At 43.0% G+C, this 16,402-nt stretch overlaps 1 protein-coding gene across 2 annotated transcripts in view; it reads left to right on the top strand.

The window, feature by feature from the left end:
* The window catches only part of LOC139406616 (low-density lipoprotein receptor class A domain-containing protein 3-like), a 128,046-nt gene that overhangs the window by 41,884 nt on the left and 69,760 nt on the right, over positions 1-16,402 (top strand). For both annotated transcript variants that reach the window (XM_071149399.1, XM_071149410.1), the window contains exon 2: positions 12,643-12,789. In XM_071149399.1, coding sequence (XP_071005500.1) covers positions 12,643-12,789 — 147 coding nt within the window. The remainder of the gene's footprint in view (positions 1-12,642; positions 12,790-16,402) is intronic.

Genomic DNA, 16,402 nt, shown 5'->3' with positions numbered 1-16,402 from the left:
TCAATCCCAGAACAACAGCAAAGGACCTTGTGAAGACGCTGGAGGAAACGGGTAGAAAAGTATCTATATCCACAGTAAAACAAGTCCTATATCGACATAACCTGAAAAGCCGCTCAGCAAGGAAGAAGCCACTGCTCCAAAACCCCCATAAAAAAAGCCAGACTGCAACTGCACATGGGGACAAAGATCGTACTTTTTGGAGAAATGTACTTTGGTCTGATGAAACAAAAATAGAACGGTTGGCCATAATGACCATCGTTATGTTTTGGAGGAAAAAGGGGGAGACTTGCAAGCCGAAGATCACCATCCCAACCGTGAAGCACGGGGGTGGCAGCATCATGTTGTGGGAGTGCTTTGCTGCAGGAGGGACTGGTGCACTTCACAAAATAGATGGCATCATGAGGCAGAAAAATGACGTGGATATATTGAAGCAACATCTCAAGATATCAGTCAGGAAGTTAAAGCTTGGTCGCAAATTGGTCTTCCAAATGGACAATGACCCAAAGCATACTTCCAAAGTTGTGGCAAAATGGCTTAAGGACAACAACGTCAAGTTATTGGCGTGGCCATCACAAAGCCCTGACCTCAATCCTATAGAAAATTTGAAGGCAGAACTGAAAAAGTGTGTGCGAGCAAGGAGGCCTACATACCTGATTCAGTTACACCAGCTCTGTCAGGAGGAAAGGGACAAAATTCACCCAACTTATTGTGGGAAGCTGGGAATAGAAACTGAAATAAATCCTTCTCTACTATTATTCTGACATTTCACAGTCTTAAAATAAAGTGGTGATCCTAACTGCCCTAAGACAGGGAATTTATACTAGGATTAAATGTCAGTAATTGTGAAATACTGAGTTTAAATGTATTTGGCTAAGGTGTATGTGAACTTCCGACTTCAAGTGTGTGTGTGTGTGTGTGTGTGTGTGTGTGTGTGTGTGTGTGTATATATATATATATATATATATACATACATACACAGTTGAGGTCGGAAGTTTACATACACCTTGTCTTATGTCAGTTAGGATCACCACTTTATTTGACTCCAACCTAAGTGTATGTAAACTTCCGACTTCAACTGTATGTGGCAGGGTCTACAGACAATCACGAATTATAAAGGGAAAACCAGCCACATCACAGACACTGACGTCTTGCTCCTGAACAAGCTAAACACCTTCCTCACCCACTTTGAGGATAACACAGTGGCACCGACACGGCCCGCTCCTGACGCAGACCAGCTGGCTGGAGTGTTTACGGACATATTCAATCTCTTCCTATCCCAGTCGGCTGTCCCCACTTGCTTCAAGATGTCCACCATTGTTCCTGTACCCAAGAAAGCAAAGGTAACTGAACTCAATGACTTTCCCCCGTAGCACTCACCTCTGTCATCACGAAGTGCTTCTCACCTCTTCCTAACCTGACACCCTAGAGTCCCACTTCAATTTGCATACCGCCCCAATAGATCCACAGATGATGCAATTACCTTCACATTGCGCTATCCCAATAGGACAAAAGGAATACCAATGTAAGAATACTGTTCATTGACTATAGCTCAGCCTTCAACACCATAGTACCCTCCAAGCTCATCATTAAGCTTGGGGCCCTGGGTCTGAACTAGAGGTTGACCGATCATGATTTTCCAATGCCGATACCGATTATTGGAGGACCAAAAAAGCCGATTCTGATTAATTTTTATGTTTTTAAAATTTTTAATAATCACAACAATACTGAATGAACACTTATTTTAAATTAATATAATACATAAATAAAATCAATTTAGCCTTAAGTAAATCATGAAACATGTTCAATTTGGTTTAAATAATGCAAAAATAAAGTGTTGGAGAAGAAAGTAAAAGTGCAAAATATGCTATGTAAGAAAGCTAACGTTTCACTTCCTTGCTCAGAACATGAGAACATATGAAAGCTGGTGGTTCCTTTTAACATGAGTCTTCAATATTCCCAGGTAAGAAGTTTTAGGTTGTAGTTATTATATGAATTATAGGACTATTTCCCTCTATACCATTTGTATTTCATTAACCTTTGACTATTGGATGTTCTTATAGGCACTTTAGTATTGCCAGTGTAACAGTATAGCTTCCGTCCCTCTAGTTAGCGCACGTTAACTAGTTAGCCATTTCACTTCGGTTACACCAGCCTCATCTCGGGAGTTGATAGGCTTTGAAGTCATAAACAGCTCAATGCTTGACGCACAACGAAGAGCTGCTGGCAAAACGCACGAAGTGCTGTTTGAATGAATGTTTACGTGCCTACTTCTGCCTACCACCGCTCAGTCAGATACTTGTATGCTGGTATGCTCAGTCAGATTATACGCTAGTTAATATCTAGTAATATCATCAACCATGTGTAGTTAACTAGTGATTATGATTGATTGTTTTTTATAAGATAAGTTTAATGCTAGCTAGCAACTTACCTTGGCTTACTGCATTCACGTAGCAGGCAGTCTCCTTGTGGAGTGCAATGAGAGAGAGGCAGGTCGTTATTGTGTTGCACTAGTTAACTGTAAGGTTGCAAGTCCCCCGAGCTGACAAGGTGAAAATCTGTCGTTCTGCCAATGAACAAGGCAGTTAGCCCACCGTTCCTAGGCCATCATTGAAAATAAGAATGTGTTCTTTAACTGACTTGTCTAGTTACATAAAGGTATAAAAGAAAAAAATCGGCGCCCAAAACTACCGATTTCCGATTGTTATGAAAACTTGAAATCGGCCTGAATTAATCGGCCATTCCGATTAATCGGTCGACCTCTAGTCTGAACCCTGCTCTGTGCAACTGGGTCCTGGACTTCCTGACGGGCTGCCCCCAGGTGGTAGGACACAACACCTTCACTTCTTCTGATCCTCAACACAGGGGCCCCACAAGGGTCCGTGCTCAACCCCCTCCTGTACTCCCTGTTCATCCCTGACTGCGTGGCCACACACGCCTCCAACTCAATCATCAAGTTTGCTGACGACACAACAACAATGATGAGACAGCCTTCAGGGAGGAGGTGAGGGCCCTGGCTGGGTGCTGCCAGGAAAATAACATCTCCCTCAATGTCAACAAAATGAAGGAGCTGATCGTGTACTTCAGGAAACAGCAGAGGGGGCACACCGCTATCCACATTGACGGAACTTCAGTAGAGAAGGTGGAAAGCTTCAAGTTCCTCAGCGTACACATCGCCAACAATCTAAAATGGTCCACCCACACAGACAGTGTGGTGTAGATTGGGCAACAGCGCCTCTTTAACCTCAGGAGGCTGAAGAAATCCGGCTTAACCCTAAGACCCTCACAAACTTTTACTGATGCACAATTGAGAGCATCTTGTCGGGCTGTATCACCACCTGGTATGGCAACTGCACCGCCTGCAACTGCAGGGCTCTCCAGAGGGTGATGCAGTCTTTCTAACGCATCACTGGGAGCACATTGCCTGCCCTTCAGGACACATACAGCACCCAATGTCTCAGGAATGCCAAAAAGATCATCAAGGACTTCAACCACCCTAGCCACAGCCTGTTCATCCCGCTACCATCCAGAATACGAGGTCATTACAGGTGCATCAAAACTGGGGCTGAGACAGAAGCTGTTTTCAATCTCAAGGCCATCAGACTGTTAAATAGCCATAACTAGCTGGCTACCTCCCGGTTACTCAACCCTAAACCCTAGAGGCTGCTGCCCCATGTACATAGACATGGAATCATTGGTCACTTTAATAATGGAACACTGGTCACTTTAGTAATGTTTACATACTGCTTTATTCATTTCATATGTATATACTGTATTCTATTCTACTGTATTTTAGTCATTGCCACTCCGACATTGCTCGTCCTAATAATTATATATTTATTAATTCCATTCTTTTACTTTTAGATTTGTGTGTATTGTTTTCAATTGTTAGATACTACTGCACTGTTGGAGCCAGGAACACAAGCATTACGCTACACCCGCAGTAACATCTGCTAAATGTGTGTATGTGACCAATACATTTTTATTTGATTTATGGACAGTATGTGAATAGAAAACATGTGTACATCAGTAGTTATATAAGATGAGCCATGAGGAGAATACAGTATATACATATAAAGTGGGTAAAACAGTATATAAACATTATTAAAGTGCCCAGTGTTCAATAAATCTATGTTCATAGGGCAGCAGTCTAAGTTGCAGGGTAGAGTATTGGCAGGGTAGTTGGCTAGAGATACTACTGCACGGCTAGTGACTGTGACTTAGGTTCAGTGCAGGGTACTGGGCGGAGGCTGGCTAGTGGTGACTTTTTTACAGTTTCATGGCCTGGAGATAGAAGCTGTTTATCAGCTTTGATGAACCTGTACTGTCTCCGCCTTACTAGATGGTAGCGAGGTAAACAGGACGTATCCCGGGTGGCTGAGGTCCTTGAGTTGTGTGTTAGTTGTGTGTGTGTTGCAGCCAGCTGTTCTCTCTCTGTTTGTGGTGTCTTTAATTGACCAGGCCAAAGGTTGTTGGCTCATTTGTGATTTGCTCCGTTGAGTCTAAGGAAGAGGAATGAAGAATCCTGTCCTTTCTCTATGAGCTGTCACATGCACACACTTTCACACATATTCACACACACACACAAAGACATGCACGCACACACACACACACACACACACACACACACACACATAGGGCTCCAATTTCCCTCCACCACCCTCTGTGCTTCAGAAGCTCCTGATACAGCCAGCCCATTAAAATCAGTGTGTAATTGGAAAACAAGTTCCTGCATCTAGCCATAAAAAGCCAGGCTTATTCAGAGCTGTCCAATAATGACCCATCCCCTAACTTATTCTTACTTTCCTCAAACACAAAAATCCCTTACGCATTTTCATTGTGTAGTTCCTTGTGTAGTGTTAGTGCCAATCTAAGAAGTGTCAGTAGTGCTGCTGGGGTTTTTTGTTGCTAACAGTACCAGGCCATGGGGCAGTGGAGCAGCCTGTATCAAATCATAGTGATAAGCTAAACACACACACACACACACACACACACACACACACACACACACACACACACAGTCGCAGAGCAGCTCCAATGAACCCATTGCCTCTTGTCAAACAGCCTAGTTCCCTCAAGTCTTTATGCATGTTGTGTGCATGTGCACCAATGTGGATTTGTGTTCTCGAGCTGTTAGAAACAACCCAGTGTAGCCATCCCACAAAACTCGCTGGCACGTTCTACTGCCAATCAGAGAAATAGCAATTAGTATGCTACATAGGACAGCTGTTGCTAGGTCAGGCTTTTATATCTCCCTTTCCCTCTCTCACTCGATCCCTCTCTCCTTTTATTGAAAGAAACAAAGAGTATCTTGCATCACACCCTCTGAGAGGGTGAGGAGAGGGATGTTATATAGACATTTCCAGAACCTTAAGTGTGAAAGGGCCATGGTGATGATGAAGCATTTCTCAAACAGCTGTAATACCTTTATGACTCATACCAGCTGTCAATCACTCAGATGTAGCATTGGGAGTGGCTGGATTTGAAGAGATTTATAACAAGTAGACAGGACTCTTTAGCTCTGTTGGACCAGGAGTTATTTTTTGGATCAAATGGTCAGGCGAAAAAACACAGTTGTACAGTGAGGTTCTTGCCTAGCAGGTTTTCTGGGTGTCTGTGTAGGTGTGTTTGATGATGTGCTCAGATTTAGTCTAATGAAACAAAGTGCGAACATTGTGTTCTGCCCTCCAGAACACGTGGGTTGATGTTTTCACTGTTTCTGTGTGCTGATGAAAATAGAGGAAAACAGTTTGATGCTGTTACCAGTTAATTCATTATACAACGTGTTTAAAATACTGGACCTGTTGCACCTCAATAACAACAACAAAAGCATAGTCACTACAGGCAGCAACATTCTAACACAGCTCACAATCTACTTACTAAATCCAGTTTGTCAGCCTTAATTATAATCACTGGTGGAAAAAGTACCCAATTGTCATACTTGAGTAAAAGTAAATATACTCTAATAGATAATGACTCAAGTAAAAGTGCAAGTCACCCAGTAAAATATTACTTGAGTAAAAGTCTAAAAGTGTTTTATTTTAAATGTACTTAAGTATCAAAGTAAATGTAATTGCTAAAATATACTTAGTATCAAAAGTAAAAGTATTAAACATTTCAAATTCCTTATATTAAGCACACCAGATGGCATCCTTTAACAAAAAACATGTTTTATTTACTAACGGATAGCCAGGGGCACACTCCAACACTCATTTACAAACAAAGTATGTGTTTAGTGAGTCCGCCAGATCAGAGGCAGTAGGCATGACCAGAGATGTTCTCTTGAACTGTCCTGCTAAGCATTCAAAATGTAACGAGTACTTTGGGTGTCGGAAAATGTATGGTGTAAAAATGACATTATTAGAAATTAAGTGAAGTAAAGGTCCTCATTAATGTAAATATTAAGTACTACTTAAGTAGTACTTTCAACACAGGCCTATTTATAAATTGGACTCTTACAACTTTGTATTCCTCCCCTAGTTTGGTCCAGCTTGGGTTGCTGAGTGAAACTGTGGATGCGTCCCAAATGATCCCTATTTAGCACACTACTTTTGACCAGAGACCTATGGGCCCTGGTCGATCGTAGTGCACTGTACAGTATTGGGAATAGGGTGCTATCTGGGACATATCCTGTGCCCTGGTGTCCTTAAGTTATAATTTGGATGACTATAGAGTAGTGTTGTTTGTTATTATACTATGGGTGGGTCTAATCTTGAATGCTGGTTGGTTTAAACTGCATTCCAGCCGGTGTCTATGCCACAAGTTTCCACCAGCAAAATCTATGACGTTAAAATGCCTATTTACTCTGTTCCATCTGACTGCACAATCCACTGTCTCATCAGCCCAGCCAAGCGATTTCTAAACTTTATCTCCTCTATAAAAAGCATCTAGACATTATCTCACATTTCCTTTAGACTAACATTTAGTTTTCAACAGTGGAGATTTGTATAAACCTTGCTGGTTGTCTCTCCGACGTTTGCAAAATTGTTTCAATATTCAAATTCGATCTCCGGCTGTCCCATAGTAATGAGCATGTCGGAAGTTGGGACGAGACAGACAGGCAGGGTTTCTCAGCCAGTCGAAATCATGAATCAGCTGGCATCATTTTTATGGATAGACAAAGTAAAATGTAAATTGAAAAAAGGTCAAACGAAACTAATTGCAGCTAGTTTGCAGTCTTTCCAGATTCAGTTTGAAGTGATTGTTAGCTGTGTTGTTGGCTAGCTCCTTTCAACAGTGTCCTGATGAGTGAGCACATGTTCTATGCCAGGTGAAATCGTGCCTCATTAGCTCAATGTTATGGATGTATCCAAATAAATGTCACGAGAAAACACCTTAAACAAATGCAATTGCAGCTACTGTGCTGTTATTCTGGCTGCACTTTTTGACGTGACTGTAAGTTAGCTGTAGTTGGCTAGTTAGCAAGCAAAAGGTAAAAACGCTGCCAGCCATTATGGCAATGGAACATTTAGAACTAATGACTGGGTCGCGTCCATAGATACAGAACGAAAGGCTGAATGACTGGGTAGCGCCTCTAGCAACCAAACCGGATAGAATGAACTACCCGCTGGCTTGGGTAGCAACCCTAGATGTGTGTCGGGACTATATCTTGTGGAAGGATAAAATATAATTTATACATTCCTCAAAATAAAGTTTTTAATGAAAATATGTAAATAATTATTTTAATATGTTGGTAAACCGTTGTATAAAAGTGATAATACCCTCGATGCCCGTGTTTGGAGGATATATTGGCATGGGCCTAACTACATCCGTGCCAATACAGTTGAAGTCGGAAGTTTACATATACTTTAGCCAAATACATTTAAACTCAGTTTTTCACAATTCCTGACTTTTAATCCCAGTAAAATGTCCCTGTCTTAGGTCAGTTAGGATCACCACTTTATTTTAAGAATGTGAAATGTAGTGAAATAGTAGTAGAGTGATTAATTTCAGCTTTTATTTCTTTCATCACATTCCCAGTGGGTCAGAAGTTTACATACACTCAATTATTATTTGGTAGCATTGCCTTTAAATGGTTTAACTTGGGTAAAACGTTTCTGGTATCCTTCCACAAGCTTCCCACAATAAGTTGGGTGAATTTTGGCCCATTCCACCTGACAGAGCTGGTGTAACTGAGTCAGGTTTGTAGGCCTTCTTGCTCGCACACACTTTTTGAGTTCTGCCCACACATTTTCTATGGGATTGAGGTCATGGCTTTGTGATGGCCACTCCAATACCTTGACTTTGTTGTCCTTAAGCCATTTTGCCACAACTTTGGAGGTATGCTTGGGGTCATTGTCCATTTGGAAGACCCATTGGCGACCAAGCTTTAGCTTCCTGGCTGATGTCTTGAGATGTTGCTTCAATATATCCACATCATTTTCCTGCCTCATGATGCCCTCTATTTTGTGAAGTGCACCAGTCCCTCCTGCAGCAAAGCACCACCACAACATGATGCTGCCACCCCCGTGCTTCACGGTTGGGATGGTGTTCTTTGGCTTGCAAGCATCCCCCTTTTTCCTCCAAACATAACGATGTCATTATGGCCAAACAGTTCTATTTTTGTTTCATCAGACCAGAGGACATTTTTCCAATAAGTATGATCTTTGTCCCATGTGCAGTTGCAAACCGTAGTCTGGCCTTTTTATGGCGGTTTTGGAGCAGTGGCTTCTTCCTTGCTGAGCAGCCTTTCAGGTTATGTCGATATAGGACTAAATTTACTGTAGATATAGATACTTTTGTACCTGTTTCCTCCAGCATCTTCACAAGGTCCTTTGCTGTTGTTCTGGGATTGATTTGCACTTTTCGCAACCAAAGTATGTTAATCTCTAGGAGACAGAACTGAGCGGTAGGATGGCTGCGTGGTCCCATGATGTTTATACTTGCGTACTATTGTCTGTACAGATGAATGTGGTACCTTCAGGTGTTTGGAAATTGCTCCCAAGGGTGAACCAGACTTGTAGAGGTCAACAATTTCTTTCTGAGGTCTTGGCTGATTTCTTTTGATTTTCCCATGGTGTCAGACAAAGAGGCACTGAGTTTGAAGGTAGGCCTTGAAATACATCCACAGGTATAACGACAATTGACTCAAATGTTGTCAATTGCCTATCAGAAGCTTCGAAAACCATGACATAATTTTCTGGAATTTCCCAATCTTTTTAAAGGCACAGTCAACTTAGTGTATGTGAACTTCTGACCCACTGGAATTGTGATACAGTGAAATAATCTGTCTGCAAACAATTGTTGGAAAATTTACTTGTGTCATGCACATAGTAGATGTCCTAACCAAAACTATAGTTTGTTAGCAAGACATTTGTGGAGTGGTTAAAAAACGAGTTTTAATGACTGCAAACTAAGTGTATATAAACTTACAACTTCAACTCTATATCCTCCAAACACCGGCTTCTCGGGTATTATCACTTAAGTGCGTCCTTCCCCACCACAGTGTCAGAGCCCAGCCAGCCAGCCCAGCAGCACATGGTTTACTTTCTAACTCATTAGTATATTGCTGGAGTGCATCAACAAGTTCTGCCCTATCCCACTTATTAAAGATCAGACAGGGTCATTTCCATGTAAAAGACCCATGAGCAGCAACATGTGAAATTCTTAGGATCATGTTAAATTGCTTGTCAAATGAAAGCTAAGAGTTTACATTCCTTTGAAATTAAGGTACAGTACATACAGTGGGGAGATAACCTGCAAAATCGGCAGTGTTTCCTACTTACAAAGCATGTAGAAGTCTGTAATCCAGAAAATCACATTGTATGATTTTTAAGTAATTAATTTGCATTTTATTGCATGACATATTATTTGATACATCAGAAAAGCAGAACTTAATATTTGGTACAGAAACCTTTGTTTGCAATTACAGAGATCATACGTTTCCTGTAGTTCTTGACCAGGTTTGCACACACTGCAGCAGGGATTTTGGTCTACTCCTCCATACATACCTTCTCCAGATTCTTCAGGTTTCGGGGCTGTTGCTGGGCAATACGGACGTTCAGCTCCCTCCAACGATTTTCTATTGGGTTCAGGTCTGGAGACTGGCTTGGCCACTCCAGGACCTTTAGAAGCTTCTTACGGAGCCACTCCTTAGTTGCCCTGGCTGTGTGTTTCGGGTCGTTGTCATGCTGGAAGACCCAGCCACGACCCATCTTCAATGCTCTTACTGAGGGAATGAGGTTGTTGGCCAAGATCTCTCGATACATGGCCCCATCCATCCTCCCCTCAATACAGTGTAGTCGTCCTGTCCCCTTTGCAGAAAAGCATCCCCAAAGAATTACGTTTCCACCTCCATGCTTCACGGTTGGGATGGGGTTCTTGGGGTTGTACTCCTTCTTCCTCCTCCAAACACGGAGAGTGGAGTTTAGACCAAAAAGCTCTATTTTTGTCTCATCAGACCTCATGACCTTCTCCCATTCCTCCTCTGGATCATCCAGATGGTCAATGGCACACTTCAGACGGGCCTGGACATGCGCTGGCTTGAGCAGGGGGACCTTGCGTGCGCTGCAGGATTTTAATCCATGACGGCGTAGTGTGTTACTAATGGTTTTCTTTGAGACTGTGGTCCCAGCTCTCTTTAGGTCATGCCCCTGACTAATATCAACACTTAGATTTTGTTTCGGATACATTTCTCTGCTGTCACGGTCGTCCTCCTCTTCATCTGAAAAGGAGAGGCGAGATGGATCGGAGGACCAAAATGCGGTGTGGTATGTGTTCATCATTAATTTTAATACAGAAAACACTGAAACCCTATGCAAAAACAATAAACGAAATAACAACCGTGACGCTAAATGCAAACTGCGCTGAAACAAGAAATCAACATAGACAATCACCCACAAACAAACAGTGCAACCCAGGCTACCTAAGTATGATTCTCAATCAGAGACAACTAATGACACCTGCCTCTGATTGAGAACCATACTAGGCCGAAACATAGAACTCCCAAATCATAGAAAATCAAACATAGACTGCCCACCCAACTCATGCCCTGACCATACTAAATAAATACAAAACCAAGGAAATAAAAGGTCAGAACGTGACATCTGCCTTCTCTCAGTTCAAATTCCATTACTTAAAAACCACATATCTTTAAGATATTTTCTAATTTCTCTCCGTCATGAGGAGGGAAGATAATGGAAGTTCACAGAAGTAAGAATTAAAGGTAGACCTATCAATTAGTTAGTGTTTTTACTGTTATACATTTTTGTTTATGAATTATTAAGTAATTAAAACTCAATTCCGTTACCAAATAAAATAAATGTAGAGTATAGTTCAGTACAGTAAGGTAAAGTAGAGTTCAGTACACTACACAGTAGAGAACACAGAATGTACTGAACTCTGCTGTACTGTACAAAACTTTACTGTACTCTATTGTACGCTACTGTGCTGTACATTGATGTCCAAACTTGTGAAACAGAGATGTCTATGATTGGTTTAGATTTGGTCCAGACCGGACCAACTAAATGTGGTCTTGTTTGGGGGCAGAGCTCATTAAAATAATAGCCAGTGTGTAGAATAATACCCAAATATGCAAAGGAGGATATTGCATATTTATACCTTCCTGTACCTATTTAAAACTACATTCATATCCAAAAGTATGCATTTCTGTGTAGTACAGATCAGGGACCCATGATGAAATTCTGTTACCGCAATTCCGTCACCGGGTGTAAATCCACTTCACCCCCATTCTTTCTGCAAACATCTTTAACTCTTAATTTGGAGCAGAGATCTAACAGATTTTTTGGAAAGCATGGACACAAAAACTGAGGGAGATTTTACCATAATTCTGTTACCAAACTTTGCATCTGCACAGTTCTTCCAGTAAATGTGTTATGTTCAGTGTAAATTGTTAAAAGTAGTCATTGTGCAAAGAGTTGTATGGTTTGTTAAACTTTAAAATCAATGTTTTTTGTTTGGCATACTGTTTGGCAATCTGAGTGTCTGCTACTGTTATTGTGGAATTGCCCACAGGCCACTGTGCTTCTCTGCTGCTCTGCTTGTGGATCAATGGATCATACAATGGAAGAGCTTTGCAAATGTACTTGATGCCATACATACCCATATTGTCTTCTAAGGCAAATGGGTCATAGTCTCCATAGGAATCTAGAAAGGAGTCTTCACTATGCAATGATGCACACAAGTTTTGCAAGTTCTGTCGTATTTAGCGATAGGGAAATCAGATGGAAAATGTGTGTGTGTGCTTGATGTGTGTCCTTATCTGCCCTTCTTTATATTAGCCAGCGGTAGACTGACTCAGAGACTGACTGTTATCACCATATGACCCTTTCATACTTTCATATTGGTATTCATGATGCTATCCTCTGTTTTTATGACCTGCCTGGATACTGATATAGGAATGCCTTTAATATTTTCCATTTGGAGATAATAATAGCCTGCCTTTTGACTGTGAGATTATTATCTTTTGAATGCAATATTCTTCTACCGTTCAAGTTCTCAGATTGTAACAATATTTCCCTCTTCCTCTTCCACTTCATCTTCCTCCTTATTTTCATCTTCTTCCCCATCCCCGTCCTCTTCCTCATCTTTCCCATCCTCTTCCTCATCATCCTCATCCTCCTCCTCTCCCCTCCACCCCTCTCCTCCATTTTCTCCTTTCCTCCTCCCGCTCCTCCTCTCCCACAGAGAGCCAGCTCCTTCCGGGGAACAACTTCACCACAGAGTGCAACATCCCAGGGAACTTCATGTGTGGGGACGGGAAGTGTATCCCAGGCGGGTGGCAGTGTGACGGACTGCCCGACTGCTTCGACAAGAGCGACGAGAAAGGCTGCCGTGAGTACAGCTCCCTTTCACCATCTCCACTTTCTAATTCTCTCTCATTCTCTCTCTCGCTCTAAGCATTTTAAGGGAACCAGAGACCAGGTTTAGTCCTGGCCCCCTCATTCCCATCCCCCTATCCAACAAACCCATAGCCCCAGTTTAGCACTTGGGGAAACGTAATACCATCAAAGCAATGGACGATTACGCCTGTGTGTAGAAATAGCACATTATAATACTACTGTAACACCACGGTAATATAATCCAGTAAAGTCATGATCCTACTAGTGTTGCTTGGCTTTGATCTTTATTGAGCTTTCGTCTATCCTGCTATCTCTCTCGCTCTCGCTCTCTCTCTCTCGCCCCTCTCTCTCACTATCCCCGCTCTCCCCCTTTATCCCCCCTCTCCACATAAAGATGGGAATGTTGATAAGCATTGACTTTGAGCTCCTGACATATTTAAAGAGGCAATCAGCAGTAGAAACAATAACAAAGCATTTCCCCACCCCTGTTTTGGTAAAAAGCAAAGGGATGGGGCTGGAGAAATGTAACCACTCTCAAATTCATAGACAGAGCGATGGATGCAAGAACTGACCATCCATGATATCCAAATTATAGTTTTAGTCATGTTTTGGGCCTATATACAGTGTTTGTAAACAAAGTAAATGTACACAAACATTGGAGTAAAACAACCTTATATTTTGGGTTCTGATGGGGTAAGTCAGTTTAACTAAGCACCTGAGGCCTTTCGAAGTTATATTCTTCAAGAATCAATGGGTACATATCGTGAATTTACAAGTACAAAAATGGATGTAGCAATTGCGGATTACCCCTTTAGGGGGAACTCCCATCTCAAGTCAATGCATCGACACCCCCACCACACCCCGTCTCATTCTCCCTTCTTAAGTGAATATGTCTACAAGTATGCCATTTCTCTCTCTCTCTCTTGCTCGCTCTTGCTCTTGCTCTCTCTCTCTCCCCCTCTCTTCATCTCCAGGTGGGTTTTCCCCCTCATTCCCCTCTGATGACTGTTACCCTACCTTTCACTCACCTAATTATTTTTCTCCAATTAAGTAACATGTTTCCTCCTCATGTTGGGTGGGACGGGTGTTAGGTCCCTGCCAAACATCTACTCACCCCCTTCCCTTCTGGTTCTGCTGAGACTTTAAGACGCCTCTGGGAAATGTACATGTGGCTCAGCCCCAGTTTACACACCCTCCTAACTCTCATAATCCAATGCTCACGCACGCACGCACACACACACACACACACACACACACACACACACACACACACACACACACACACACACACACACACACACACACACACACACACACACACACTGCCCTACCCCTTGTCCTCTCCTTCCATCCCTTCTTCGCCAACACTCTCTCTGTTTGCTGTGGCAGCTCAGGGAGTCACCAGACAACTCAAGTTTTGCCAACGGGACCCTGATTCCCAAGATGACACGTCACACTGGAGTTGTTCATGGATTGTTGTTCTCTCTTTCGCTCTCGCTCTCTTTCTCTCTCTTTGTCTCCCTCTATTTGTCTCCCTCTATTTGTCTCTCTCTCTTTGTCTCTCTCTTTGTCTCGGTCTCTCTCTCACTCTTTGTCTCTCTTTGTCTCTCTATTTGTCTCTCTCTCTCTCTCTCACTATTGTTCATTTCAGTACAACTTTTTTGGACAGAATTTTCCTCCTCCCTCCTTTCCTCTCTCAGCCTGAGGTCTCTGTAATCCATCTAACCCATCCCCTTCACTTCCATCACTTCACCTCCTGGCCTTGGCAGAGCAGACAGGTTAGGTTAGGCTTGGTTCTTCAGACAGCTCTCTGCTCTGTCAAGAGTTTTAACCTCACCATTGCACTGATGCTAACATGCAGTGATCGCCTTCGTATGAAATCATTTGAATTGATGCTGAAACAATGTGAATGGGTTCGCATGAAGTTACTCTAATTGACACCGAAGCCGAGTGGATGCATTGGTATTAAAATACCTTATAGATATCCCTACTGCTTTGTCAGAGAATTTAGTTGTTTTTGTCTGTCTCCTCCTTGACACACACACACACACACACACACACACACACACACACACACACACACGCACACACACACACCAAATCAAATTTTGTTGACCTTACAGTGAAATGCTTACTTACAAGCCCTTAATTAACAATGCAGATTTAAGAAAATACCTAAAAAAAATGCATTTGTTAAAGATAAGAAAAACAAGCAATTAAAGAGCAGCAAATAACAATAGTGGGGCTATATACAGGGGGTACCGGTACAGAGTCAATGTGTCAATGTGCGGGGGCACCGGTGTCGATGTAATTGAGGTAATTATGTACATGCAGGTAGGGTTATTAAAGTGGTTATACATAGATGATAACAGAGAGTAGCTGCAGCGTGGGGGAGGGGATAAATAGTCTGGGTAGCCATTTGATTAGCTGTTCAGGAGTCTTATGGCTTGGGGGTAGAAGCTGTTTAGAAGCCTCTTGGACCTAGACTTGGCTCTCTGGTACCGCTTGCCGTGCGGTAGCAGAGAGAACAGTCTATGACTAGGGTGGCTGGAGTCTTTGACACCGCCTGGTATAGAGGTCCTGGATGGCAGGAAGCTTGGCCCTGGTGATGTACTGGGCTGTACACACTACCCTCTGTAGTGCCTTGAGGTCAGAGGCCGAGCAGTTGCCATACCAGGCAGTGATGCAACCCGTCAGGATGCTCTCGATGGTGCAGCTGTAAAACCTTTTGAGGATCTGAGGACCCATGCCAAATCTTTTCAGTCTCCTGAGGGGGAATAGGTTTTGTCGTGCCCTCTTCAACACTGTCTTAGTGTCCTTGGACCATTTTAGTTTGTTTGTGATGTGGACGCCAAGGAACTGCTCCACTACAGCCCCGTCAATGAGACACGGTCAGGTCTCTGACGACCTCCCTATAGGCTATCTCATCTTTGTCGGTGATCAGGCCTACCACTGTTGTGTTATTAGCAAACTTAATGATGGTGTTGGAGTTGTGCCTGGCCGTGCAGTCATGAGTGAACAGGGAGGACAGGAGGGGACAGGAGGGGACTGAGCAGCTGAAAAGCCGAGGCGATAAGTGGTAGCGGGTAGCAGTTCTTAACCGTGATGTCATTGAGGCCCTAGTCGTCGATGTACGGGCGCAGAATTTTGTCCTTCTTCTCAACAAAGAAGAAACCTGCGCCGGCAGGGGAGGTGTATAACTGTATAGTCTCACTGTGGTTCCCGGACACACGCGGGTGAATAGGAGTAGTATTGTGGGTAACCCTGCCTATAGAGCACCCATCCAGTGCTCTAACGTCCAGGGGACTGGAGTGAGCCTGAGTGGGGATGCCCAGCTCAGACACCAGGGTGGCATCCATGAAACTCTTGTCGGCCCCAGAGTCCTTGAGAACCCGGAGAGATTTAGACTGGTCACCTCACAGGAGGATGGCATGGAGAGGGGTGCGAGTAAGGGCAGAAGAAAAACTCTCTGCATGGCCCACCAAAGTACCTGTACCAACTGATGAGCCTGGTCTCTTTAAAGGACAGGTAGACACATAATGACCGGCAGTTCCACAGTACAGACAACTCTGGGTGTTAAGTCTGCATAAGCGTTCGGCTGGAGA

The sequence above is a fragment of the Oncorhynchus clarkii genome, chromosome 1 (genome assembly GCF_045791955.1).
Source record: "Oncorhynchus clarkii lewisi isolate Uvic-CL-2024 chromosome 1, UVic_Ocla_1.0, whole genome shotgun sequence".
NCBI lineage: Eukaryota > Metazoa > Chordata > Actinopteri > Salmoniformes > Salmonidae > Oncorhynchus > Oncorhynchus clarkii.
Note: the sequence above shows the minus strand (reverse complement) of the source record. Positions and strands in the feature narration are given on the sequence as shown.